General features: G+C 39.2%; 1 protein-coding gene and 1 long non-coding RNA gene across 3 annotated transcripts in view; one reads left to right on the top strand and one right to left on the bottom strand.

The window, feature by feature from the left end:
• LOC129712268 (uncharacterized) overlaps positions 1 to 21,083 on the top strand; it is a 21,634-nt gene extending 551 nt beyond the window's left edge. The window contains exons 2-5 of one of the 2 annotated variants that reach the window (XR_008726022.1): positions 8,654 to 8,773; positions 14,322 to 14,465; positions 20,765 to 20,799; positions 20,945 to 21,083. This is a non-coding gene — a long non-coding RNA (uncharacterized LOC129712268). The remainder of the gene's footprint in view (positions 1 to 8,653; positions 8,774 to 14,321; positions 14,466 to 20,764; positions 20,800 to 20,944) is intronic. The other variant, XR_008726023.1, reaches the window with a different exon arrangement.
• Positions 17,601 to 24,667, bottom strand: LOC129712267 (hyaluronan synthase 1-like). The gene is given in 5 exon segments (XM_055660562.1): positions 17,601 to 19,597; positions 20,291 to 20,423; positions 20,939 to 21,164; positions 23,550 to 23,903; positions 23,905 to 24,667. Coding segments are annotated over 5 exon segments (1,734 nt in total). The 5' UTR covers positions 24,250 to 24,667; the 3' UTR covers positions 17,601 to 18,921.
• Positions 24,668 to 26,659: the final 1,992 nt, after the last annotated feature.

Below are 26,659 nucleotides of genomic sequence, written 5' to 3'. Positions count from 1 at the left end.
GGAGCAAAGGAAATAGGCGACGTTTCGGGCCGAAACCCTTCTTCAGACTGATGGGGGGTTGGGGGGGGGGAGAAGGGAAGGAAAGCAGGACAGGCAGCATCTCTGGACGGAAGGAATGGGTGATGTTTCGGGTCGAGATCCTTCTTCAGCCCAAAAACGTCTCGAATCGAAACGTCACCCATTCTTTCTTTCCAGAGGTGCTACCTGTCCTGCTGAGTTACTCTAGCATTTTGTGTATTTCATTCATTTGTTCTATTGCAGCATAATCAAGGATGAGTCACACCCTGGCCACTCCCTCTTCTCCCCTCTCCCATCGGGCAAAAGGTATAGAAGTGTGAAAACGCACACCTCCAGATTCAGGGACAGTTTCTTCCCAGCTGTTATCAGGCAACTGAATCATCCTACTACAACCAGAGAGCTGTCCAGAAGTGCTATCTATCTCATTGGAGCCACTCAATTATCTTTGATCGGACTTTACTGCCTTTATCTTGCACTAATCGTTATTCCCTTATCATGTATCTATACACTGTAAATGGCTCGACTGTTATCATGTTCTGTTTTTATGCAGACTGATTAGCTAAATAAGCTAAACTGAACTGAAATTGATCTAAGCTTCTGGCAATATAAAACAAGAAGATACTATTTAGTTTGCATATGCCTTGTTTCAGTCACAGTTGGTCATAATTTGACATTTCATCTTCCCCCACATTTGGAAGTAAAAGAAATAGAAAAGATACAATATTCACTCTAAAGTTAAAGGGAACAAAGGGATGGGGGGTCTCAGAGAGACTTGAGATATTAATCTTACTAACTGGTGTAAAAATTGTCTTAAAAGTTCTGCTAGATAATGAACAGTTGTGCTTAGTAAAACAGTTGGAGTATTTCGCACCAGTAAAGGAGATGATAACAAATGACACAGTCATAATCACAGTTCAAGAGTTTTTAGAATGGAAGAATTCTGTGTCATAAAGTATTGTTGAAGCAGGGTCTTTTAATTCCTCCCAATATTATGTTGTAAGGCCATGTTGAAAGACAAGTGGGATCAGACTGGATGTCTCTAGTAAGCAAAACACCAGCCATGAAACCAAGGGCCTAATTGCCTACTTCTGCACTGTAACACTATGATTATGGAATGTATTAGGTTTTGCATGAATTTGATATAAATTTAGCTTTAGTTTCAGTTATGATTTCATAGTGTGACTCGACCAGTAGTTGTACTGTCAAATTAAACACCCTATACACAGACCAATTCCATCCCGATAATTTAATGTTATCTAATGTCAACTATGCTTCTAACTTATAACGAATTTTGGCCCCGCTGCTGTATTTGGATTAGAATTTCCTAAATCTAGTCTGAATTTTTGTTACGCATCTATCAATTAAAAAATGTGTAGGAAAGAACTGCAGATGCTGATTTAAATCGAAGAAAAATGAAATCACTTTTAGTTTTGAAACTTGAATCAAAAACAGAGAAAACAAATATATTTTAATTGATAAGACACAAAATGCTGGAGTAACTCATCGGGGCAGGCAGCATCATCCATTCCTTCTCTCCAGAGTTGCTGCCTGTCCCACTGAGTAACACCAGCATTTTGCGTCTTATCAATTAAAATATATTTGTTTTCTTTGTTTTTGTTCCAAGTTTCAAAACTAAAAGTGATTTCATTTATTACATACACAATATCTTCGTGGCTTCAAGGAATTTGAATGAAAAGCAATATTATTAGTTAATAAGAAAATGCTGACAGGGCATTGTCTAAAATAAAAAAGGAAAACATAGATTAGGATATGATAGGAATCATAATTAGCATTTAAACTGCTCAACCCCCAACCTAAATTTAAATATTTTGATTAAGTTAAATTTAGAAAAATTAAGAGTTTACATTGTAGCTATGAGTCCAAAGTCAGGCATTGCTTTTGTGTGGGGGGGAAAGGGAGAATTAGTTTAATAAATTAGGGCAATTTTAAATATTGAGAGGAGTGAGTCTGACACAAATGCCAACGCATCATCATGAACACCATTTTTGACAGGAAGCTTGGTTTAAAATTAAACCTACAGTGTAGATCGGAAGTCAAGTGTAGGACAGTCAGTAAGAATATTTAGTTGAGTTTTTAATAAAAGTCTATCATGTTTACTTTTTAGGGTTTGGCCCACACATTACCAGATATAATCATCTTAATTTTGTAATTTAACTGAAAATTTGAACTTGAAACATCCGTGAAAGTCCTCAACTAATGCAGACATTTTTTTAAAAGCAACATTTAATGTCTCTTAATACCAAAAATAATTGTAGACATTGGGCAGTGCTATGGAAAGTGGCAACATTTTCTTTCTTAGTGCTAGTGTGATGACACACTTTGGTTTAAGTGTATGTAATTTAGAGAAAGAAAGAAGTCTGAGGAAGATCATTTTGCAGATTTAAAGTCATGGGGCAGAATGACAGTGCCAATCAGCAAAGGAGAATAAATTCTGATCATAAAAGGGAGATTTCTGGAGAGGAACATGAATGGTCGAGACAAAGAAAGATCAGAGTTTAAAAATTGAGCGTTCAGATCAAATCATAACAGGATAGGAAAGGTGTTAATAGGGATTAGATTGACAGGTAACATAGAATAACAAAGAGGCTAACCCACCATGAAAGCATTTCCTCAATCCTTATTCATTCAGTTTGTAATGAAATTAATATTATTGTATTGGTTTATTCATTAAGAATCAATTTTATTATTTTGATAAGATTTTTTTCATAATGTAGGGATATATTATTTAGAAAATCATCGGGAGAGGATTTGAAAACAAAACAGTATTCTTTTCAGTGTTGTGGAAATTTATAATAGCAAGCATATTCCCATGTTGATAGTTTAGTTTCAACAGGACCGCTGAGAGCATCTGCTAGGAGATATTATGGCGTTAGGGGCATAAGAGTAGCAGGTGCAGTTTGCACCCACGTCAGCCAATTCACACTGACAGCAGCTTCTCTCCTCTGCTGCATTCTGCAAAATCTGTTTGTTTCTATATTTAATTGGTGAGCACAAATTCTAAATTTATCAAAATTAATCTACTCTATCATCACATATTCATGGATAAATGTAATTTGCATTAAAATACTTATTAGATGGCACTGAGAAAGACAGTATGAGCCAGAAGATCCCATGTTTGACTGCCAGCTTGTTTTGGGTTTGCTGATTTTCGTGAAGTTGGTATTTGGAACATTACAAATAATCTCTGCCCCTAAGGTGAGGTAAATTAGCGGGTGTTTCCATTCCTCGCTCATGTCCAGTGACCCAGATGGAAAGTGCATGCTAGGTTAGAACAGGATTAAGTTAAACTATGGTACTCCCATCCCAGTGAAATAACCTATTTAAACTTATGTGAATAATTGGCTCAATGAAATAGAAACAGAGAAAATAAGTGCAGGAGTAGGCCATTCGGCAACTCGAGCCAGCATCACCATTCAATATGATCATGGCTAATCATCCCCGTTCCTGCTTTTTCCCTATATCCCTTGGTTCATTTAGCCTTAAGAACTAAATCTAACTCTCTCTTGAAATAGTGTATCTCTGTCCAAATGGTCATCATAGAAATTTACAGAAAAAGGCCATTCTGCCCATTCTGCCTGTGCATTGTGTTCACAAATGAGGGAATGATTCTCTCAGAATAATCATTCACTGTCATTAGACTGAATACTTGATTTGTTAATCAACGAACAACTGAAGCTTTCGAATGTTCACCAATACATTGTTGTTCATTGTATCTGTGATTGTCTCTTCACAAGGAAATGCCATGTAACAAAAACACTAATGCTGACATTTATTTTGTTTGGAATTCACTAATCATACTGTGTGCTGCAAATTTAGTAGTCACAAGGAAAATAACACCAGACCAATTCACTAAATAGAATTCCATGCCTCATTTCACAAGTTACACAACGGAGCTATCCGTGAGTGTTTACAAAAATAGAGAGTTCTATTTTCAATTTATTCTCAGGATAGTGTTGACAATGGCAAAGGTGTTATTATTACCCATCTGTTCTGAGAGTGAGTTAATGGAGCACATAATGTGGTCCAGAGTTTCCATACAAAACATTAAAAATCATGTATTTGATGATAATCAACAGGTTTTATAATCAGACTTTCTTCTACCAGCCCACAAATGACTTAAAATATGCTCAGGTGACATTAAACGCACAGTCCGGAAGGAGCTGCTAGTGCAATCATAAGGGAAAAAAAGATGTTCGGCACGGACTTGTAAGGCCGAGATAGCCTGTTTCCGTGCTGTAATTGTTATATGGTTATATGGTTATATTAAGTTTTACTCATGGTGGGCCGAAGAGCCTATTCCTGTGCTGTACTGTTCTATATTCTATCGAAAAAGACCATTCAGTCAGTCAGTGCTTGGCTCCATGTAAGATTTATCCAGCTGGTCTTTTTCCCTAAACCCCCAAAGAATCATTCCTTTGAGGCATATTCAGCTCCATCTTAAAAGCTACAATTGTACCTCACTCCTCCACTACCCCTAGCAGCGCCTTTCAGACTCTACCCACTTGCTGTGTAAAAAAAAAACTCATTTGACAATCATCATCATTCAGTGCCCTCTGGTTCTTCGTAATTCTGCCAATGGGAAGAGTTTCTATCTATTCTGTGTACACACTACATGTCTTGAATCCTTGACGAGATCTTCTTGTAGCCTTTCCAAGAACAATCACAGCTTCTCTTATCTATCCACATAGGTTTCTGAACGAAGTAATTATTTCAATAAATCTCTACACCATCCTTCCCTAAAGCTTTCACAGTTCTCTTAGTAAAAAGCAATCATAACATCAGCTGTGGCAGAACCACTGTTTTATCAAGTTCAACATGTTCTTGTTCTTCTCCATTTAAAATCCCAAGATCCATTACCAGTCCTGCCATGAATTTGGTACATCTAACATCAAATTTAATTGTCCCAGTTTCAGAATTGTGTCCTCTTATTCATATGTTTAAGAAAGAACTGCAGATGCTGGAAAAATCGAAGGTAGACAAAAATGCTGGAGAAACTCAGCGGGTGAGGCAGCATCTTCTCTCCACAGAAAATGGATACTGTCTCCGCCTCTTCCTTTCTTTTCCCGCCGCACCCCCCTCCACCATGACATCAGTCTGAAAAAGGGTCTCGACCTGAAACGTCGCCTATTCCTTCTCTCCATTGATGCTCTCACCCACTGAGTTTCTCCAGCATTTTTGTCTACCTCTTATTCATATTGTTACTTCTTACTCCCTCAAGCATCATGTAGCACCACATTTCTCACTCTTAAATTTCATTTGCCACTTAGCCAATTCCATTAGCCTGTTTATATTTCCTTTCTCCTCACAGTTTACATAATCTCCAAATTATGCTTCATTTGCAAACTTGGAACTTCTGCTCTATGCACTCGTGTCCAAATCATTTACGCATGTTACGAAAAGCAATGGTGTCAATTTTGCCTATATATATCTCGATATTCTGAATACAATTCCTTTAACCCCATTCAATGTATTAACAAGTGCTGGTAATTTTACTCAAATAACTGAGAAAATTAATATATTGTCAACAACACAGCACAGTAAATTCATCCTCACTTCCTTACAGTCTCAACATTCTGGTGTTATTTAACTTTATTTTATGAATGTAAATATAATTCTTTTAATGAAGCAATAACATTCGAGAGGAATGAGCTGTCTTAGTAATATCTGTGATACAGTAACCAGGAAGAGAATTATAATATAAGTTAGTATTTGTTGTCTTTTCAATTTCCTTGATGGCAGAATAGATAAGGAAACCACCTAGTATGTTGCCGAGCCTTTAAATCCCCTTGTTTTATCTCATGCATTGCCTTTGTTTATCAATGGGATCAGAAAATGTAGCATTAGAATTGATCTCATCAAATATTAACTAGAACATCGGAGTAAAGAAAGTTAATGGAATAAATTTGAGGGACAGTGTAAAACAGCATTTATAAAAGCATGCATTAACCAACACTTGTCAGCAGAGATTTGTTAGAAGATTTCATTGAACCATGGTTGAACTGAATGATTCATGTCTATACCTTAAAAAGGGAAAGATGGAAAACATTTAGTAATTTTTTTAAGCAATTAATTTACGATGCTGTCTTTGTCATTCCAGTCTCTTTCAGTTGCTTTCAGACCTTTACTTGTTCTACCAATGTAAAGGGTAGTTTGCTTGATGTTTATATGAATAGCCGACACATAAAGCTGGTTGTGAAATATCTGACCCAACCGGTTAATCTCATTATTGTGCAACTTCATCTCAACGCTTTGTTTTCTCAGATTCTATTTTCAGTCTTCAGAACCCTGAATGCATACTTGTTTTCAACACTGTGGCGTCCAATAACAATTTTGTTCAATTTTCATTGCCATATCTCAACGAGAGCTGTTTAAAATTCCAAATCTAAGTCCTTAATTTAGGCACTGTATATCTTATGGGGTTTTCTTCATAATGTCTCTACCAAACTCCTCCTCCAAGCCTTTGTGCCTGACTTGCTGGCCTGAATCCATACCCCACCCCCATAATGAAATTCTCACCACATAAATCCCCAACTATACTTATCTGACTCAGAAGGCGTGTCTGGCTGGTGCAAAACAATATGAGCACCAACATGACCCAAATGACAGCCTGCCTACGGTAATGTCCAGCCCCCAAAAGCCTCTAAAAAGTGTTGACGGCAGACATATCCTCAGCTTTATTGACAGTCAAAGTTGTAAGGAATTTTATATTTTTTCTTACATATATCATATATAAGAAAAGGTTAAATAAATTAAATCTGAAAACACCAAGATATAGTTAAATACATCAAACTAAACCAAAACTTTTAAGGAAATATTTTTTCCATCTTTGCTTCCTGATCAGCTGCCTTCCAATCCCCATTGACATCTATGGAAATTTGCATCCTGTTTCTGATCTAGTTCTGCACAATTCTGCAGATATCGGGAATTTTTTAAAGACTGAGAAGACTGATTTAAAACCCAGTCTTAATGTATTTAATTGGGGAAATTTCAGTTAGGAGCTACGGGCATAAGCAAACAAGATCCGGCTCATAGTCCACTTTTGTGTTCTTCGCATTAACCATTCATTTGCGCAGAAAGTTCAAATTCTGCTACATAACTTATGAACATTGGCTGGCCTGTCACTACATTACAAACAAAAATGCAACTGGCCTATTCCCCTTGACATGAATGGATGGGAACTGATGTCAAGTTGATCGTTTTAAATGTAAGAAAATGTGCTTTGGCGCTGACTTCAAATTTGCACAATGTTCTTGAATATCAAGGGAGATGTTTAGACTACTAGATGGAGACAATCAGTAACTGGTTGCAATGGTGCAAATGTTTCTTGTTAGCAGACCAAACCTGAATGTTGTGCGGTTTTGCTCCATTGCATTGTTACTTAGATCAATCGAGCACAGAGACAGGTGCTTTGGTGCAATTTGGCCATGCCAACCAAATGGCATTCTCAATGAGGCCATATGGCACATTCGTCAGTGAAGATCCAGATTCCTTGCCATTTGGAGGAAGGCAAATCATTGATGTAGGTAAAAATGATTGGGCTTACGATACTGCCATAATTGTAACTGTAATGTCCTGTAATTTGAACAATTGGCATCTTAACAACTACAGCTTTATACTGGGCGTGATTCCAATTAATTAAAAAAATCCTATGATTGTATTGACCAGTTTTATTATGGCTCCTAATGCCTCATTTACTCAAAGAATGCTTAAGCATTCTTGATATATAAGTTACATAAGCTATTTGTGAGTAAATGCAACTTGCGGGGGCTTCTTTCAACATATTTCCTTACTTTGCTTAATATTGATAGTATAGTCAGAGTGTAATGGGACTGGTTGGATTGTTCACTTGCTGTGGTCAATTTGCCATTGTGAGGAATTTTGGGAGATTATGAGAATGTGTTTTTTATATTGAAGTTATTTTTTGCTTTAGTCCATATAAACCTGTGCTAAATCTGTTAATGAAATTCTATTAAGCTTTTTACACAATTTTACAATATTATTCCAGCACACACAAGTAATGTGGCATGGTTTGACTTTGTAGGACAATGAACAGGTTAACCTCAAAGTCATTCAAGAATACTAACAGAGGCAGGTTACATTTCATTTTGCTAATATGCTCTGACACTAATTAAAATGTATGGCAGATGCAACTACTCCATTAAGAGACATTCTATTTGTGGCTTTTTCTTGTGGTTAAATATGCTGTCCTAATGGTTGTTAAAGTTATATTAGATATAAATTCAACAATCCATTGGAAACATTCTCTTGGACTTAAAACTGTAATTGAGATTCAGCAATAGTAATCCTATAGTACGATGGGCATTTTAACATCATGTTCATAAGGGAGCATCTGGACCTTTTGAATTCAGACGAGTTGCTATGTTTTACATTTTAATTTGAATTGCATACCATCATCAGTTATGGTCAAGTTGCACGGTAACTTTTTGGTCATAGTTGATCCGTAGTCCCAAATTTTACCATAGTGCTATCCTCTTGCACAGAACTTCATGTTTTATGGTAGCATTTGGGGAAGCAAGACAGTTTGATCTGTCTCCCTGCATCCATCCTCTAAAACAATAGTTACTTTTCTTTATTTTATTTTTGTTATTTGCAGAGAATGTATATATTTTCTCCTGCCTCTTTTGAAGACTCCGGTTGCCTTGCGGCTTTGAGATGTCAAACATCTTTCTGTGCCACACCTAAGCAGCTTTCCATCTGGTTTATACCAGAAAAGGTATGTCGGCCATCAAATTAATCATTGCTTAAAGATTTGGATGAGAATACTTCATGCTCCTCAAGTTAGGCTAATTATTAATGTATGACTCTATTGGACTCAGTGAGAACATGTGAAATCAGTAACTTATTGATAGTTGACTGTCACTAATTCAATAATTTCATCAAAAATGTCTACATTTGAGGAACTAACAGAAGGGTTGAAACTCTATCCTGTTGTCATTGTTCTTTTACTAGTATGTTCCTTGCATAAAACATTTTGGAAGATGAATTAATCAAACAAAACTAATCAGTGCACATGAAATCTAGAATTATTGAATCCTCAAATGTAAGCTTAGCAGTGCTGAAAGGCTTTGGAAAGCTTGCACAATGTAACATGTCAAGTACAAGGGTAACCTTGACTAAATGCCAAATGATTCTTCATCCAGTAAAACCCATAATATTACTTTGGATATTTGGAAATGTCAACAAAATGTCACACGTTGGAAAACACAGTTTGGTTCTGGTCCAATTTATATTTGTTGTGTTCCCAAACAGAGATTTTGGTGGATTATAAATGAATCAACTAACTTTCATCCTTGCAGTGCCAGTGGCATGGATGATACATACATATGTCACAATGAAACTAACCATTGATTTTTATAAAGTTCTATAAATATGTTTAGAATATTCCCTTTTGTAAGCCTTTCGAACCCAGTTTTTTTGCCAACGGTAAAACAGGTCTGATGAGTCTTACTTCACATAATGTTCATTTTATCAATGTGATAACATGCCATTATAGACAATAGACAATGTGTGCAGGAGTTGGCAATTCGGCCCTTTGAGCCAGCACCGCCATTCATTGCGATCATGGCTGATCATCCAGTCAGTACCCGGTTCCTGCCTTTTCCCCATATGCCCTGACTACGCTATCTTTAAGAGCTCTATCCAACTCTCCCTTGAAAGCATACAGAGAATTGGCCCCCACTGCCTCCTGAGGCAGAAAATTCCACATATTCACAACCCTCTGTGTGAAAAAGTTTTTTCTCATCTCTGTTCTAAATTGCTTACCCCGTAAACTGTGGCCCCTGGTTCTGGACTCCCCCAACATCGGGAACAGGTTTTTTGGGTCTACCGTGTTTAAACCCTTAATAATCTTATATGTTTCAATAAGATTCCCTCTCATCCTTCTAAATTCCAGAGTATACAAGCCCAGCCGCTCCATTCTATCAACATATGACAGTCCCGTCATCCTGGGAATTAACCTTGTAAACCTACGCTGCACTCCCTCAATAGCAAGAATGTTCTTCCTCAAATTTGGAGGCCAAAAACTGCACACAATACTCCAGGTGTGGTCTCACTAAGGCCGTGTTCAACTGCAGAAGGGCCTTGTTGCTCTCATACTCAACTCCTCTTGTTATGAAGGCCAACATGCCATTCGCTTTCTTCACTACCTTGTGTACCTGCATGCTTACTTTCAATGACTGATGAACAAGGACCCCCAGATCTCATTGTACTTCCCCTTTTCCCAACTTGACACCATCCAGATAATAATCTGCCTTCCTGTTTTTGCCACCAAAGTGGATAACCTCACATTTATCCACATTAAACTGCATCTGCCATGCATCTGCCCACTCATTCAACCTGTCCAAGTCACCCTGCATCCTCATAGCATCCTCCTCACAGTTCACACTGCCACCCAGCTTTGTGTCATCTGCAAATTTGCTAATGTTACTTTTAATCACTTCATCTAAGTAATTCATGTACATTGTAAATGGCTGCGGTCCCAGCACCGAGCCTTGTGGTACTGCACTAATCATTGCCTGCCATTCTGAAAGGGACCTGTTAATCCCTACTCTTTGTTTCCTGTCTGCCCACCAATTTTCTATCCATGTCAGTACCCTACCTCCAATACCATGTGTTCTAATTTTGACCACTAATCTCCCATGTGCGATCTTATCAAATGCTTTCTGAAAGTCCAGGTACACAACATCCAATGGCTGTCCCTTGTCCATTTTCCTAGTTACATCCTCTAAAAATTACAGAAGATTAGTCAAGCATGATTTCCTCTTCATAAATCGATGCTAAATCCTGCTACTGCTATCCAAATGTGCCGCTATTTCATCTTTTATAATTGACTCCGTATAATTGACGCCATTGAATTATAAAATAGGAAGGTGGCCATGCTGAAAGTCCTTAGAAAACGTTTTTACACTTCACAACTCTTTAGCAGTCTTTGACAAGTGGAATAAGGCATCATTGCCAAGGGCAAATGGCAAATAGAAACAAAGGGAAAATAATAAGTTTCCAAACTCAGTTCTCAGGCAGGTGAATTAGCATAATGAGCATGTAATGATGGTATCTGTATGTGCAGTTATTTTGCAACAGCATTATAACATACTGGGATAAATGGTGAAATTGATAAATTCTGTATCACAGATAGCAGAACAGTATTTCGCCATCTGTTGATCCAAATTTTGTAATTGTTGTCTGATAAATGTAATAGTGCCTGAAAATATAATTGGTTGCAAATTTGTAAACAATTGTTTGTTACATTAATTTTTTTCCTTGCATCATAACACAATTAATTGCCTCTGAAAATCACCCAGGTCATTTGTCTGTCAGAAGGATCTGTGTTTAGTGCATTGATCTTCCTGACAATCTTAAAACTTAGCTGCTTTAAAAATTAAATACGCCACATACTGGTGGTCTGCCATTTACTCAATGTCTGTTGTTATGAAGAAATACTGTTACACAGCATGGTGGTCAGACTCACAAAAAAACACACAACATGCCACATCGATATTCTCTCTGAGAGAATAAAATCAGGCAGATACTTAGTGCAGGCCTGAAGAAGCCATATTGCAGGCAGATTTTGATGGCTTTGTTAAAAATGTATTTTTTGTTAACAAGGAGAGGAAAAAAAACCATGGATTTTTTGATGACTTCCTGTAATTGGGAAGTAATAGGGAGAGTGAGAACTATTTTGTCCCACTATCTTGAAGTACCTCTCCAAGGGCATTATAAGTATGACAGTAGGACTTGGTCAGCTTACTTAATCAATAATAACATTTTGAGATAACAATATAAAGGCAACATGATCGTTAATACTAATCGGTCTATTAATGAGTTATACAAAAAAAGCTGGAGTAACTCAGCGGGACAGGCAGCATCTCTGGAGAGAAGGGATGGTGACGTTTTGGGTCTCGACCCAAAACAGCATCTGCAGTTCCTTCCTACATATTAATGAGTTAGTATGGGTGAGAAACCAAAAACATGCTGTCAGAGATGTGCCATTCTGCCATGATTATTGACGGCAAGGCATTTCATGACTTCTGCTGACAGCGTTTTGCAGTGAGAATTTTTTATTAAAAAAAATTATAGGCCTATATGTTTAAATAAAAGCCTTAATTTCCCTTAATTGAGGGTCTTAAACCAGGGAGCTTAGCTTTGAATTGATAGAAGGATCAGGGAAGATAAAGAATAAAGTGGTAAGGATCTGTAGAAACTGTGAAATATAGTAGAGGCAGCAACCTCGGGGAGCCTGGATGTGTACATGAGGAGACATGTCCTGCAGGGGTACACACCAGATGCCAAATGGTGGGGTTAGGTTCTACAGCACTTGATCCATGCCACAAACAAATACCAAAAACAATAGAGAGGCCATTGCAGGTACAGCAGGCAATGAAGAAAGCAAATGGCATGTTGGCCTTTTTAGCAAGAGGATTTGAGGTCCTACTGCAGTTGTACAGGGCCCCAATGAGACCACACCTGGAGTATTGTGTGCAGTTTTGGTCTCCTAATATGAGGAAGGACAATCTTGCTATTGAGAGAGTATAGCATAGTTTCACCAGGTTAATTCCTGGGATGGCGGGACTGACATATGATGAAAGAATGGATTGACTGGGCTTGTATTGACTGGAATTTAGAAGGATGAGAGTGAATCTTATTGAAACATATAAAATTCTTAAGGGATTGGACAGGCTAAATGCAGAAAAAATGTTCCCGATGTTGGAGGAGTCCAGAAACAGGGGTCACGTTTTAAGAATAAGTGGTAGGCCATTTAGGACTGAGATGAGGAAAAACTTTTTTTACCCAGAGAGTTGTGAATCTTTGGAATTCTCTGCCACAGAAGGTAGTTGAGGCCAATTCACAGAATGTATTCAAGAGAGAGTTAAATATTTCTCTTTGGGCTAACGGAATCAAGGGATATGGGGAGAAAGCTGGAAAGGGGTACTGATTTTGAATGATCAGCCATGATCATATTGAATGGCAGTGCTGGCTCGAAACTCCGAATGCCCTACTCCTGCACCTATTTTCTATGTTTTTATTGCCTGGGTTATTTTTTTAATGATTATGCCACAAAGGCTAGTAAAGTCATTTTAAACATTTTAGGCGAAATATTAAATGGGGAAAATTTGTTGAATGAGATGGACAAAAACAAAGTGCGTTTTTTGTTTTTTCTTCCTATAATACCCTAGGACAGTGAGAAGCACTATCTTGAAGTACATCTCCAAGGGCATTATGAATATGACAATAGGACTCGGTCATCTTACTTAATTAATAATACTAAAATGTCATTTACTCTTTTGGGTTTTGCCAGCAAGACTATTCAGTATGAAAGGTACTTATAGGTGTTCAGTCTATGATTATGTGACAATTTTATTCCATCATTACTGAGACCCAACAATCCTACGTTGGTGTGCCATGATTGACAGCATTGCTTCAGCAAAGCAATTTGTTAAAAAAACGTTACAGCGATTTCTTTCTCAAAAATAATCTAAAGAAATAGAGCACTGATCTGAATATTTTAATATCTGAATATTTTAATCTAGAATATATGTATTTATTCATTGCTAGACCTTCACCTTGGAGTCTACTGAATGAGTCATCCTTATAGTGCAGCATGATTACTCAAATATTACTTGGAGAAATGAAAAATGTGAAGTGTTTCTGCTATCTGACTTAATCTTATTCTTGACTTCAATTCCAAGAATGATAAATTAAACATCGTATCACCACAGGAACTATTTGTCAGCAGAGTTGAATTAAAGATTTATTGCAGACTGGCACAAGTCCATGTACCTCCTTGCCCTCAAATCCACATCTCATTCTATAATCTATCGACTTCAAATGCAAGCCTTGTGCTGCCTACACACAAATGCTTTATTTTCCCCTCAATAATCTTTTCAAATGTTGCTGGCTTTCTGCTATTAGCCTCAGCCTTGGTAAATAATAATACCATTCAGGGCATTCATACATTTTTATAATGAGCTTATCTGTGCACACTTGTCACATGATCTTTTGCTATTTGCACTTTTTTTATGCCTCACATCTTCGTGATCTGCACCTTAAAGACATTTCTAAGTTTCAACTAAGTCTGTTTCTGTGTTGCCCAAAATTCTGTGGGCTTGCCTATTAAAATGTAAATATAAAAGTTAAAGCACCCATGTTCATGCCAGGGACAAGCCTCCTGAGTTTTGTGCTGATCTATAAAGTAAGTATGAAGTTTAAATTACTATTTCAAGTACTATTTAAACTCCTGACTGAAACTGTTCAATTCCCCACAGATGCTGGGAATCTGAAGCAACAAAGAACAATCTGCTGGAGTAACTCGGTTGGCCAGGCAGAATATGTGGAGGCAGATTGAAGCTTTGGGTCATGACCCTACATCAGAACCGTGGGTGTAATGGGATGGTCGCCAGTATAAAAAGGTGCGAGGGGCAGGAGATGGCAAGTGACAGGTAGATCTAGGTGAAGAGATGTCGATGGGCTGATGTACCTCGTCCAACTTTGTCTACTGCATTCAGGGCTCTTGTGGTTGCCTCCCCTACCCCACAAGATACCCTGCTTGGGTAGAGTGAATGTGGAGAGGATGTTTCCACTCGTGGGAGTGTCTAGGACTAGAGGTCATTGCCTCAGAATTAAAGAAGGTTCTTTTAGGAAGGAGATGAAGAGGAATTCCTTTAGTCAGAGGGTGGTGAATCTGTGGAATTCTTTGCCACAGAAGGCTGTGGGGGACAAGTCAGTGGATATATTTAAGGCAGAGATGGATGGATTCTTGATTTGTATAGATGTCAGAAGTTATCGGGAGAAGGCAAGAGAATGGGGTAAGGAGGGAGAGATAGATCAGCCATGATTGAATGGCGGAGTGGACTAGATGGGTCGAATGGCCTAATTCTGCTCCTATCACTTATGATCTTATGATACCAAATGCTTTGTTGAGTATCAGTGCTCTATCTGCAATAGCCATCTTCAGCTCCCGAATGTTAGCTGTCTCATTAACATTCCCACATGTGCCATCTGCCCTCAGCCTCCAACACTGCCAGGTTGGGGACAATTAAAGGAACAACACTGGGTAGTCTGCAGCGCATGCATGAACAATGAATTCTCCAATTTCACAGCCTCTGTCCCATTCTGCGTCCTCCTTATCCAGCCAGGTCCTTTCATATACCCCCTTCTTTTCAATCGTTGATGAAACCACACTTGAAATGCTGCATGCAATCCGGTAGCCCAGCTGTAGGAAGGGTGTCATTAAGTTAGAAAGGTTGCAAAAGAGATTCACCAGGGTGCTACCTGAACTTGCAGGCTTGAGTAAGCGCTCACAGACTTTTGCCCAGGGTGGAGAATTCTAAAAGTACAGGGCATGTACTGTTCTTGATTCAAACAGGTGTCTGGGGTTATGGGGCGAAGGCAAGAGATGGGGTTAGGGGGGAGAAATAGATCAGCCATGATTGAATGGTGAAATCGACTTGATGGGCAGTATGGCCTAATTCTGCTCCCATCACTTATGAACATAAGCTTCAGGTGAGACGGGAGAGATGTAAGGCTGACCAGAGGGGTAAATAAAGTTCCAAAAGGAACTTTGCCGGAGAATGCTATAGAACCTGATACAATTACGACTTTTAAAATAAATTTGAACAGATATATGGATAAGGAGGGTTTAGAACAATATGGATCAAATACAGACAAATGGGACCAGGCCAGTATACCAACTTGGTTGGCATGGACAAGGTGTCCCATGCTGCACAGCTCAAGGAATGACTCTGAACTCCTGCGAACGTCCTCAGTTTCTTTCCCCTCTCCACCCGGTTCCAAGTGCTTATCATCCACACACCATACCCACTTGATCTTCTACCCTCTCCCTTCCTCCCTCCGTTCCCCTTTTGCACACCACCCATTCCCATATCTGGTTCCACTCATCACCTCCCTTCCTTAACAGATTCCATAATGTGCAACCTTTGATTTCTCCACTATCACCTCCCATCGATATTGCTGTCTCGACCCCTTCTTTTCTCACACTACATCTGCCTCTACTCTTCCTCACCTGCAACCACTATACTGCCTTACCCTTCCCCCAACACTTCTTTGTACCGGTTATCTCCCCTGTATGTTCTCGGGCCTGATGTAGGGTCTCAACCAAAAACATCAACTATCCCTTTGCCTCCACAGATTCTGCCTAACATGCTGAGTTCCTCTGGCAGCTTGTTTGTTTTTTTTTTTGCTTGCCTCAATGGAGGTGGTGGTGCAGGTGGGAGGGGAAGAATGTCAGAACAAACCATGACTTCAACTGTTGAGAAGGTTTTGGCAGTCAGCGAGCCGCACCCCGTGGTTTTTGCAGACTGTCAAACTTTGACAGTTTCTGATGCTCAGAAACATTCAGAAGATCTTAAAAATGGGTTTAGGGTCTCAACCCGAAACGTCAGCTATTCCTTTTCTGAGTCAATCCAGCTTCTTGTGTCAATTTTCGGTTAAAACATAAGGGTATTTGTTTAATTTAAAAATATATATATATTTTAGACATATCCTTCCCCTATAGCTCAGAATATTTAAAACTAAATTAATTGAAATATAAATCAAGATCGCTCTCCATTCCAATTAATGGGGACACTGTTCCTGCACTGAACCTGAAATAGGTTTCTTGTGCTGCTCCCAATAGTATGAGCTGAAAAACTAGGGCAACGTCACTATTGCTGCTGGACTCTCTACGGATGTGATGTTGGGAGTTTTATGATATAGCCAGTTAATGACACTGTGTGGCAGATGTGAGCTTTATTTAATATTGCAGGATACTGTGATGCTCTCGTGTGGAGGGAAATTGTACTGCAATAAGCTTGCTTCCACATCATCAACTTGAGTGCTTTAGCTTTTACGTTAGAAAATCTCATTGGGACAGGGGTAGGAGGCAGAAATCTGTTTAAACACAATACGTTGGGCTTTTCTCACATTGTCATTCCTGTTTACATTTGATATTTCTTAATGTGGAGCTAATCTGATAAACCATTAAATATTGGTTTCCTTTCCACATTATTGTTTCTGACATTATCTCCTAACTGCTATTTGATAAAGAGATTTTAGCACGTCACTCAACATTAACGTGATAAAAACACGTTATCACGGGGGGAAATGGAGGAGGACTGGCCAAATGTTGTGCCTTCCACCACAGTGATGAATGCTGTGGTGGATGTTTGTGTTCAATATTTATTGTGTTTTTGTGTGTTCTTTTTCATTGTACCGCTGCTGGCAAATTCATTTCACTTGCACTTAATGTGCAAGTGACAAATAACACTGATTGTATGATTGTATTGTAGCATGTCAGGTTTAAACTGTGCTTACTATGTACATTTATGCTGTGAAATCTGCCTTTATTTTGGTTCTTTCAAGTATCCACCTAATGTTAACGGTAGGGTCTCGACTCGAAACGTTATGTCTTCCCTTTCTCCAGAGATGCGGCCTGACTTGCTGAGTGACTCCAGCATTTTGTGTCTGTCTTCAGTTTAAACCAGCACCTGCAGTTCCTTCCTACACATCCAGCTAATGTTATTCTGGTTAATGACCATGCTGTATAACAACATTCTGAAACAACAATTTTGAAATCGTATTACCATAGTCACACAGCATAGAAGCAGGCCCTTCGGCCCAACTTGTCCATGCCAAAATAAATATACCACCTGCCTGTGTGTGGCCTATATCCCTCTAAACATTTTTTGTTGATGTACCTGCCCAGTTGTCGTTTATATGTTGTTATAGTACCTGCCTCAACTACCTCCTCTACCAGTTCATTCCATATACCCTCAGTGTGGAACCGTTCCTAATAAAACTTCCCCCTCTCACCTTAAACTGATGACCTCAGCTTTTTGATTCTCCTCCTCTGGGTAAAAGACTGCATTCAGTCTGCATTTACCCTTCATATTCCCCACATGATTTTATACACCTCGACAAGATCACCCCTCCGCATCCTGCACTCCAAGGAACAAACTTCTAATCTGTCCAAATCGAATGTGATCCCATTCTCATGCAGTATCCACATGAGAGCATCCATTCTAGAAAAGATTGTTGGACAACAATCTGGGAAGAGTATTTTTCAACATCCGCTAATTACCCAAAGTCAATGATTGTAACATGAAATGACAGTCCTCACAATCAAATAGACCATCAACATATGTGGTGCATTAAACGACTAAACCCACGAAGGATCAAAAACCACTGCTGTTTGGTCAAATGTTCTCTGTCATGTTTACAAATTACTCAATTTAATTGAAACCTTTCACAGTGACATAAAAATATCTTACGTTTCAAATGGCATATTATGGATGTTGCAGGACAACCATTGCCACAAACTCCCTGCTCCCCACAGATAAACCTACTTTCAGGCCTCTGCAAGATCTGCCACACGACTAAATCCGGGAACAAAAACACCCAATTCTTTCTTCTGTGGAGGAGTACTTACCCATTGTGCAGCAATCTCATGCCACCAGGATGGAGAATCATGTGTTGGGAGATTTATTACTTATACTGGTTATGGTCAACAGAAATTTATTGTTATCCCTTTCTCATGCAGTATCGGCATGAGAGGATCCAGTCTAGAAAAATGTTATACGTTCCTCACTACTGAACCTGACAAATACCAAACCATGAATTTGGAGATACTGCGCAAACTAGGGTCCACTGTGGCAGGACATTGCCAATGTGTATCTTCAATTCCCCACAAAGTCGGGCTGGAGGTAGCATCTTTTTTTTGTTGATTATGGAAGACTATCCAACCCAGGAGGGACTGCAGAGAAAAAATTATCTCAAGAACAAAAAGCAGAATCAGTAAACATATGAGATGTAAAATATTCTTCAAGATGTTAATTATAGTTTTGGTAATCATGAACAAATTTGCACTCTCTACACTTCAACACAATACATTGCAGTGTTTCTTCTATGTTGGTGCCAAGACCACAGATGGTAGGTTGATATTAGAATTGTATAAAATAAAAATAATGTCACTGAACTGTAAAGAATATAATCTTTTTCTGACAACTGCTGCTGATGGGTCCATGCACCTTCAAACTCTGTGAAGAGTGTCTCAATTAAACCCACGAGGAGAATAATGCCCCAAACTAAGAGAGGAAAAAGTGGGATGTAGTTCTTGACTCTCTCTCTGCGTCCAGATGTTCCCCAGCCAGTATTGGTAATGGTAACAAGAGAAAAGCATTTGATGGGCAATAACCCCCACAGGTAAAAGGTTGGAAACAGGGATAGGTAGATCATCAGTGGACTTCTCTTTAGAGAAGAGGCATTGATCGCTTTAATGAGTCCAAAGCCATGGAAGAATAGGAGCATCCATAGAATGTCCCAGAGACAGCCGTAGTAGAATAGCTTAATGACAGACACGGATATGTAGAATGGCAAAATCCCCATAGTTACTGCTTCATATGTCATCCACAGACTATGCTTGTGCCAGAAGCGGGAACTGTAGATCCATTCTATGATAGATGACTTAGTCCAACGTATTTGTTGATTGAGCCAGCGGAGATATTGAGTTGGAGTTTCTGTATAGCACCAAGCCTTGGGCATGTATCTGAGTGAAGCAAAATTGCAGTTTAATTATTGGTTTTCCAGAATTAACTTTAATTTAACAATAATAAAATCTAGCAAATGTTTTCTCCAGTCCAATAAGCCAGTTGACCATGGACATTGCCATGCCTTGCATTCCAATCCAACTTGTACTAATCTCTGCAAGCGGAAGAGGTTCATGGTTGAACAGTGACAAAAATAATTTGAACCAATTTAAAAGTTAGATTACTTTGAAGAGCACTGATTTAGTGCTCAATATGGTAATGCTATATAATCAAGGATATTTGATAACATTATGACCTTGTTAAATTGGCTACAAGAGTGGATATGAGATTTAAAAAAATCAAGGTGATGATTCAAGACTTCCTGCTCAAATTACTGTCTAGTGATGCCAATTTGAAAGAATGCCAATAATGCCAATTTGAAAGAATGCCAATATAGTCTGCCAGCATTTGTGATCAGATGTCAAATGCCAATAAAACTAAACCTCAGCAAGGAGAACTGACTTACAAGAAGAAAAGAAAATTTAAAAAAATAATCATGGCAGAATATTAAGGTTCTTTTTCTAAAAATACTGCCTAAGATGAGCCTAATTTAACTAAGCAGAAACAAAAAGCTGACATTTAACATCACTGTTTAAAACACAAATCATGTTATCGTATTACACTAATAAGCAAAAGCTGGATTTAGATCTTACTTGGTGGAATAGCCCAGACTGAGTACCCTGTTAGTTAAATGACGATCATCCCCAAATGTGCACCGGACTCCTAGGAATCTCTGATTGTACCAGGGCTCCAATAATTGTTGGATCAAATTATTCCTGTACATCCCTGAAACAAAGAGTAATTGTTAGAAATGAATATAGATCATGGCCAGATCGCTTTGTGATAAACCAGGATTATAAGTGAACATTGAAACAGGTTAAAGTCAGTTGAGCTCACGTGTATTTATTGACCTTCTCATTCTAACACTCTGATACAACTACAGCCAGCTCCTCGTATGATCTTTCCCCTTTGTTATTCCTAATTTGAAATACTGCTTTCATGGTGCAATGAAACATCATAAAATCTCTTATTCTAGCCAATGGCTTTTGTACTGAATTTAATTTGCTTTTGAAATCAAAACATGACATTTGTAATTGTAATTTATCTTCTCTTTGACTCTTGTTCAGGCTTGGTCTAATCTGCACAATAGTCTATGCAGCTGGTAAGTTTTCTATCTGTAAAATGCTTTATCCTGAGCTATTTTGTGGAAGTTTCATGTATACCAGGTGATAGTTTTTAATAACTCTTGAGGATCATGACATTCTCAATTAAGTTATTTTACTTTCCCCTCCATTCCTTACCTAAAGGTCCACTGATGCAGGAGACACAATTAAAATAAGACTGGCAAGCTCGTCCCAAATTGAACACAGTCCAATAATGCAGGCTGCTGATGAAGCTAATGAAGGAATCATTGACATTGAGAATTCGCACTTCACCTCCGACTGCTCCGCAGCTTTCATTTGAATCCAAGACTTTAACCAGTTCTCCAGTTGCTTGCGAGTCAAGTTTTGTATCAGAATCACAGACCTAAAAGTATATAATCCTTCATAAAAATATCCAGGTCATTCTTAATTTTATGCAATTCATTTTTGAATATACATAATCTATTCACATATTGAATATACATAATCTATATGAGATCACAATACAAAAGCATTCAATTAATAAGGAAAACCACAAAAATCTGTATGTTCCTGACTTTCTAATCTTGAAATTATTCAATTAGAAAATTATGGGTCATGGATACAGATTTGCAAATAAGCATTGGTATCAAGTCAAGTTCCAGCAGCTCAATTAAATTAGCCTAGCAAAAAATAACCTGCTGGAGGAACTCAGTAGGTCAGGCATCGACTGTGGAGGCAAAGGGATCGAGGACGTTTCAGATCCAGATCCTGCATCTGGACTGAGAGAACAGAGGTGTGATAGCCAGCAAAGATCCTATAGCAGAGCTCTGCTATAGGATCTTTGACAGCCAGTTCAAGTGAGAATGAGGGGGCGAGGCAAGGGCTGGCCAGGCGATAGGTGGAGCCAGGTAAGGTGAGTGATGATGGGCAGATGCAGCCAGGTGGGGTAAGAGGAGGGATGGGGTCAGGAGATGGTGGTTGGTGCGTGATAGGGAGGGATAACTAAAGAAAGGGGCCAGTGGAGCAGGCACACAGATGAAAGGGTAGAAATAGAGACAGGCTGGAAGGTAATAAGTGGAAACAAGAGGCAGCCAATCTGGCATCTGATAAATAAGATGATAAGTAGAATCTGGGGGGGGGGTACTGAACCAGAAGGTGAGAGAACACAGGAAGATTGGGTTACCTGCAGTTGGAAAATTCACTGTTGATACTATTGGGTTGATGTGTTCAGAAGAGCATGCCATTTTATACGTCTTGAGAACAGATGCAATGGAGACAGAGAAAATAAGAAAAACGGTCAAAGTCCGACAAAGTACTGGATTGGATGAGACGTAGTCAAGGGAACTGTGAGAGTCAATGGGTTTATAGTACCCTGGATGGTGGTATGCGAGGAGCTCCAGATTCCAGCATCTGCAGTCTCTGTGTCTCCAGTAAAATTAACTTTATCTGAGCAGTAGTCAGCGCATACGCAGAAGTATATTAAGCAATGGAGTATTAGTCAGGTTAAATGGCTATGCCTGCTGTATCAGTATACCCATATAATTACAATGCCATATCTAGGTTATATGAGTAGATGAGAAGTTACATTCTAAACATCTGTAATTAATATACTTTATAATGACCAAGCAGAACTACAATCAAGATGTAAAGAATACAGGAACTGCACCAATGTGTTGCATGATATATCAATAACAATTAAATACTTCCTGGAGTAGTTATGACAGTGTAAGACCAATCAAAAGCCAGAATGCAAACTCAGCTCTGCTATAGGGTCCTTCACATAGAAACATAGAAAATAGGTGCAGGAGTAGGCTATTCGGCCCTTCGAGCCTGCACCGCCATTCAATATGATCATGGCTGATCATCCAACTCAGTATCCTGTACCTGCCTTCTCTCCATACCCCCTGATCCCTTTAGCCACAAGGGCCACATCTAACTCACTCTTAAATATAGCCAATGTACTGGCCTCAACTGACTTCTGTGGCAGAGAATTCCACAGATTTACCACTCTCTGTGTGAAAAATGTTTTTTCTCATCTCAGTCCTAAAAGATTTCCCCCTTATCCTTAAACTGTGACCCCTTGTTCTGGACTTCCCCAACATCGGGACCAATCTTCCTGCATCTAGCCTGTCCAATCCCTTAAGAATTTTGTAAGTATCACAGGTGAGAATGAAACTTTGCATCTGATATGATTAAAGAATCTACATTTAAACATTGAGGATTCATAGAGAAAAATCAGCTGGATTGTTTTGATGAAAACCATGCCAAAACGGCATTTTCATCTGCTTTATTTCCCATAAGACCCATGTTTGTAATTGGGTAGCTTTTCACTTGACAATGTGGCATAGATTCTCAAGACAATTTTTAAATTGTGCCTGTAATGTCCTTCCCAGAAGTTGTTTACTTGTATTAAACTGCTAAAGGAGGCCACCACTTTCCAAGAGACTAGGATGGGCACAAAATCACCATGTTCCTCTAATTACAAAATAGGATGGTTCAGTAAAATTAAAATAGAAATTGCAGGTATGTCAAGCTGCATCCGTGGTGGAAAAATCGTTATTATTTCGGGTCAGATCAGAATCATTTGCAGATGATGGTTCAATATTCTCTGAAGTAACAACTACTAGGAATGAAAAGGAATAATGAGTCATGTGGGTCAAATGGAAACTTTCTTCAGCTTCCAGTTGCAGAATATCAGAAGATACTGCATTTTTGTTTGATACCCAGGATAGATTTATATCAATGAAAGGGCAAAATCTAAGAAAACAGTTAATTGTATTGGTCATACCTGAATGTAATCCACCGAATCGCCAATAGCTTTGAAGGCTGTGTACAACCCTTCTCTCTTTCCTCCCTTTTTCTGCATAATGCAAATGCAACGCTTTGTGTGGATTAGCGACTCCACCTCCAGTCTTTCTGGATTTCCGATACACGCCTCCCCATAAAACAGATTGACAGGATTTCTTTGCGACATTTTGCTGTTATTATCTTCCTGATTCCACACAATTCTATTAAAATTTCTAGAATGATAGTTTCCCTCCCATAAAAATGTTCCGATATCTTCCTCGCAGAAAATATCCTTGAATATGTCCATCATGTATTGATCTTCTTTTGAGTTCCCATCAATAACCATGATAATTTTTCAACTTGTGGATAGGGTACTGAATGCTCTTCACAGAATTGAGGCACTGTGCTAGATATGAAGGGTCCTCTTGATAAGCTGATATGGTTATCGCCACAGATTTAGTGTTGCAGCATGGTGGAATAATATTTTTCATCTTGTAGTGCTCAACCAGAGCAAAGATTGTTTGCAATAAGAAGTGTCCAACGACCAGGGTTCCGTAAATACCAAGCAAAATTAATTTTTCCCCGATTAGGAGTTGAAATCCTGCGACATATGCCCAAGACATACCAAAAAATAAGATCATGGCAAAGCCTATGGTATAAATTTGATGAGCTATTGAAACCAAAGTGTCTTTGTTAATCATGGCCGGGTAAGGTCAAAGTCGATCAATTCCTATTGACTGAAGAGTAAAAGAAAACCAAAGATTTCTGTTAACATGCACAGGCAACAGCAATTTGGAGATATATTGTCCTATTAAGTCCAACTAATTCTATATATGACAATGCAGTTAGACCCACTCTACTGCCCTTGGCCCAGGATATTTCCTTTCAGATATTTATCCAGTTTCCTTTTCAATTCGCGTTTGACTTTGCCATGATTACTACCTCAGTCAGTGGTCTATTCCAGACTGTAATGACTCATTGCATAACTCTTTTTTTTCTCGTTTCTTTTGCCAGTCATTTTCATTCTATTTCCTCTCTGTTTTTGACCATTTCACACCATCAACCCTGCCAAGATTTTAAACATTTTATCCTCCCAATATCATCAATAATCGAATTATAAATAATAAAATATTAGTTTCCCGGTGTTTATGTTTTTCAGATTCAGATTCAGATTCAATTTTAATTGTCATTGTCAGTGTACAGTACAGAGACAACGAAAACGTTTGTCAGTGTACAGTACAGAGACAACGTTTTTAGACGCAAACATCCACTAGATTTGCCAATTTTAAGTTTATATAATCAACAAATAATATAAATAATTCTGCACTTTAAACAATGACACTACTTGCAATTGATGGGGGAGATGTATTTCACGCGGCTACAGTTGCATATGGATTATTCTCACAGTTGTTGGGTTGAGTTTCTGGACAGAAAGTATCAACCCTTGAGTTGAGGGACGTTACCTTTGGTTTTCGCTCCAACCGCCCCGTGCGCGTTCCCGACTGGATGGGAGGGGGGGACGGTTGGAAGCGCGTGCACGCGTGCATCTCGCTCGCTCCCGTCGACACTGACCGGGGACGCGCTTGGGCTTTCTGAGGGTGTGGGCATTCATTCAGGAATGGGGAAAATGCAGATAAATTGATAACATTTTTTTATGTCCTGTACCATCAACAACTGTTACAGTTTCCTCACCTAGAAGTGGACTTTTCCCATTCATGAAGTCCTGGGTGTTTGAGAAAGGGAAAAAAAGTACTCTTCTTATTCTGTTTTACTGTAGGATTGGTGTGTTCAGGCCAACCTGTCTGTCTATGCTGCTTCTTGGAGCAATTCCATCACACCTGTAACCTGTCCTCCAATACATGGCCATTAATACCCCTCAGATTGTCCCACCACTCACCCAGACCAGGGGCAGTTTATCTATGGTTGCTGATTAACCTGCCTGCCAGCACCATCATTGAAGTGTGGGAGGAAACATAGAAATTAGGTGCAGGAGTAGGCCATTTGGCCCTTCGAGCCTGCACCGCCATTTAATATGATCATGGCTGATCATCCAACTCAGTATCCCGTACCTGCCTTCTCTCCATACCCCCTGATCCCCTTGGCCACAAGGGCCACATCTAACTCCCTCTTAAATATAGCCATGAACTGGCCTCAACTACCCTCTGTGGCAGAGAGTTCCAGAGATTCACCACTCTCTGTGTGAAAAAAAGTTCTCCTCATCTCGTTTTTAAAGGATTTCCCCCTTATCCTTAAGCTGTGACCCCTTGTCCTGGACTTCCCCAACATCGGGAACAATCTTCCTGCATCTAGCCTGTCCAACCCCTTAAGAATTTTGTAAGTTTCTATAAGATCCCCTCTCAATCTCCCTAAATTCTAGAGAGTATAAACCAAGTCTATCCAGTCTTTCTTCATAAGACAGTCCTGACATCCCACATGGAAAATGCAAACACCAAAGGGATCAGAATCAAAGCCAGTCACTGGAGCTGTGAGACCTCTGTACCATCTGCCATTGTACCGCCTCCAATGGCCTTATTAGTGTCCTGACCAAGGTCAGACCAGACAACTCAGGCATTTCTGTCATGCATGTCTGAGTTTCGTTACCATACTTTCCATTGATCCACCGATTATTTTCTTTTGAGTGGTTATTGACGTCAAAGCTTATTTGTTTCTTTCAACACAAATTCTGCTCGATCTAGTGAGGCATATTGTGTTTTTATTCCAAAACCCTGCAGGTCAGGTCGGTGGGAGTTCCCCCCACCACGGGTACCATGTAATCCTGCGCTACCTGTTCCATGGTCGGATAGTCACCGACTAAACCGTCTCCCCCACCTGGTTAACCAGGTGAGGAGGGGGCTGTGGACCCCCAGCAGGACCAAGAAAGACCTGTCAAAGGGTGGATGAGCTAGCAAGCCAACGGCCATCCACACTTCAGTAGAAGTTGCGATCACTGTCGTACACGGCATTGTAAGGCACCGTGCCCGTTGATGTTTTCAGCGATGATGATGCTGCAGCCAATGAAACATTTCCAAACTGGTGACAGCTGTAGTTCAAAGAAGCATCCCAAGTAGGTATAATATCTTCTGGAGCATTATTCAACAAGAGTCATTCTCT

The sequence above is a fragment of the Leucoraja erinacea genome, chromosome 32 (genome assembly GCF_028641065.1).
Source record: "Leucoraja erinacea ecotype New England chromosome 32, Leri_hhj_1, whole genome shotgun sequence".
Taxonomy (NCBI): domain Eukaryota; kingdom Metazoa; phylum Chordata; class Chondrichthyes; order Rajiformes; family Rajidae; genus Leucoraja; species Leucoraja erinaceus.
This window is presented reverse-complemented; position numbering and strand designations above follow the sequence as displayed.